Below are 1,827 nucleotides of genomic sequence, written 5' to 3'. Positions count from 1 at the left end.
TGGATAGGAGAAGCGATTGGAGTGTGCTTGTGTGGTATGTTAGATTTAAACAAAATTCCCACTCCTTGCTTAGCGTATGTGTGTGAGCTATTGTTACTATGCTGTGTAGTTCTTCGGAGGAATAGGGTTGAAGCCAATAGGACAGTGTGTTTCTTGTAGGGCAATCAAATGTGGGTTGTGTTCTTTGCGGATTAATTCGAAATCAATATTATTGTTAACGAAACCTTTTATGTTCCATTGCAAAATATTGAATCTGTTGATCATTTGTATGAAGAGAGCTTGTAGCCTTGTAAATTTGAATTTACGAGGTTAAGCCTTAGAATTAAATTTCGTTGGATGGAGATTTTGTTTCTGATCTCGGGATATAGTATTCGTTGTGGTTTATGAGTTGTTGGGTAAGATTAAAAAGTGGTGACTGANTTTATGTTCCATTGCAAAATATTGAATCTGTTGATCATTTGTATGAAGAGAGCTTGTAGCCTTGTAAATTTGAATTTACGAGGTTAAGCCTTAGAATTAAATTTCGTTGGATGGAGATTTTGTTTCTGATCTCGGGATATAGTATTCGTTGTGGTTTATGAGTTGTTGGGTAAGATTAGAAAGTGGTGACTGGGTGGAGCTTTCGGAGGTTGTGGCCTGTATGAGATCTTGGCTTATTTGCATGTTGCTTACACTTTTGATAGGTTGGGTTTTCTTTGTGATTAAGTTAATTTTTTTGTTGTTATTATCTGAATTGGTGTTTAGTGGAGAAGCGGGACGTANCTGTATGGGATCTTGGCTTATTTGCATGTTGCTTACACTTTTGATAGGTTGGGTTTTCTTTGTGATTAAGTTGATTTTTTTGTTGTTATTATCTGAATTGTTGTTTAGTGGAGAAGCGGGACGTTTTAGTTTTGCTGTTGATGAAGTTGATGGTTTGCTTGCTGGTGCTGTTGAGTGATTAAGGTGAGGAGATTTTTTAGCTTTAGATGCATAGGAGTTTGTGCTATGTGATAGTGTGTTTTTTTCGTTATATTTTTTGTAGGCTTCGCCCATCGAGCATTTGAAAATAGTTTTTATTTGCAGTACTTCTTTCATTTGGTGGAATCGCGGGCAGTTTTTTGTCCGAGGAGGGGTGTTCATTGCCGGNATTTGCAGTACTTCTTTCATTTGGTGGAATCGCGGGCAGTTTTTGTCCGAGGAGGGGTGTTCATTGCCGCAGTTCGCACATTGGTTACGAGTACATGTGTCGGGCGAGTGTGGGGGTAAGTTACAACCTTCGCAGGTAGTGGGATTCGAGCAACGATTTTTTGTGTGTCCTAAGCGTTGGCCATTTCGGCATCTCATGGGATTGGGAAAGAAGGGGTCTACCCGTACTTTGTACCATGCTACATCCAATGTTTTTGGCAGTTGGTAAAGGTCAAATGTAATTACAATTTTTCCAGTTGGTGCTGTTTTTCCGTTGTTGTTGTTGTTGTTGTAGCGGCTACAACAACCCCGCCCAGATCGGTTGGTATCTCAGTCGTTGTCGTCAAGTTCCACTAATGGCAACCCTAGGAAGCATGCAGCTTCTGTGGGGTTTGTCCACAGGGACAAGGCCGTTAGGGTTGTCGGGTTTTCCGGGCATGCGAAGAGATGTTTCGAGTCATGTGGGGTCTCTCCGCATGCCGGACACTCATTCGGCACATCCTCATTCAACCNCAATGTCCGGGGGTGGTGTGCCTAGAACGGCATTCACAGGTCTAGAGTATACATAACTCGAGACTGAGTCCCTGTGAATGCCGTTCAGGGCCTATCTATAAGCTGTCGGGTCCAGAGGTTGCTTAATGAACCTCTGGACTTCGTCCG

General features: G+C 42.1%; 1 protein-coding gene across 1 annotated transcript; it reads right to left on the bottom strand.

The window, feature by feature from the left end:
• Positions 1-231: 231 nt before the first annotated feature.
• Positions 232-1,326, bottom strand: LOC108356183 (uncharacterized). The gene is made up of 3 exons (XM_017607308.1): positions 888-1,326; positions 614-761; positions 232-419 (listed from the first exon to the last, which is right to left on the bottom strand). The coding sequence occupies exons 1-3, from the start codon at positions 1,324-1,326 to the stop codon at positions 323-325; spliced, it is 684 nt and encodes a 227-aa protein (XP_017462797.1). The 3' UTR covers positions 232-322.
• Between the last annotated feature and the right edge of the window lie 501 nt (positions 1,327-1,827).

Source organism: Rhagoletis zephyria, unplaced genomic scaffold (assembly GCF_001687245.7).
Source record: "Rhagoletis zephyria isolate East Lansing unplaced genomic scaffold, Rhagoletis_zephyria_1.1 Rzeph_scaffold_55086, whole genome shotgun sequence".
NCBI classification, from domain to species: domain Eukaryota; kingdom Metazoa; phylum Arthropoda; class Insecta; order Diptera; family Tephritidae; genus Rhagoletis; species Rhagoletis zephyria.
Note: the sequence above shows the minus strand (reverse complement) of the source record. Positions and strands in the feature narration are given on the sequence as shown.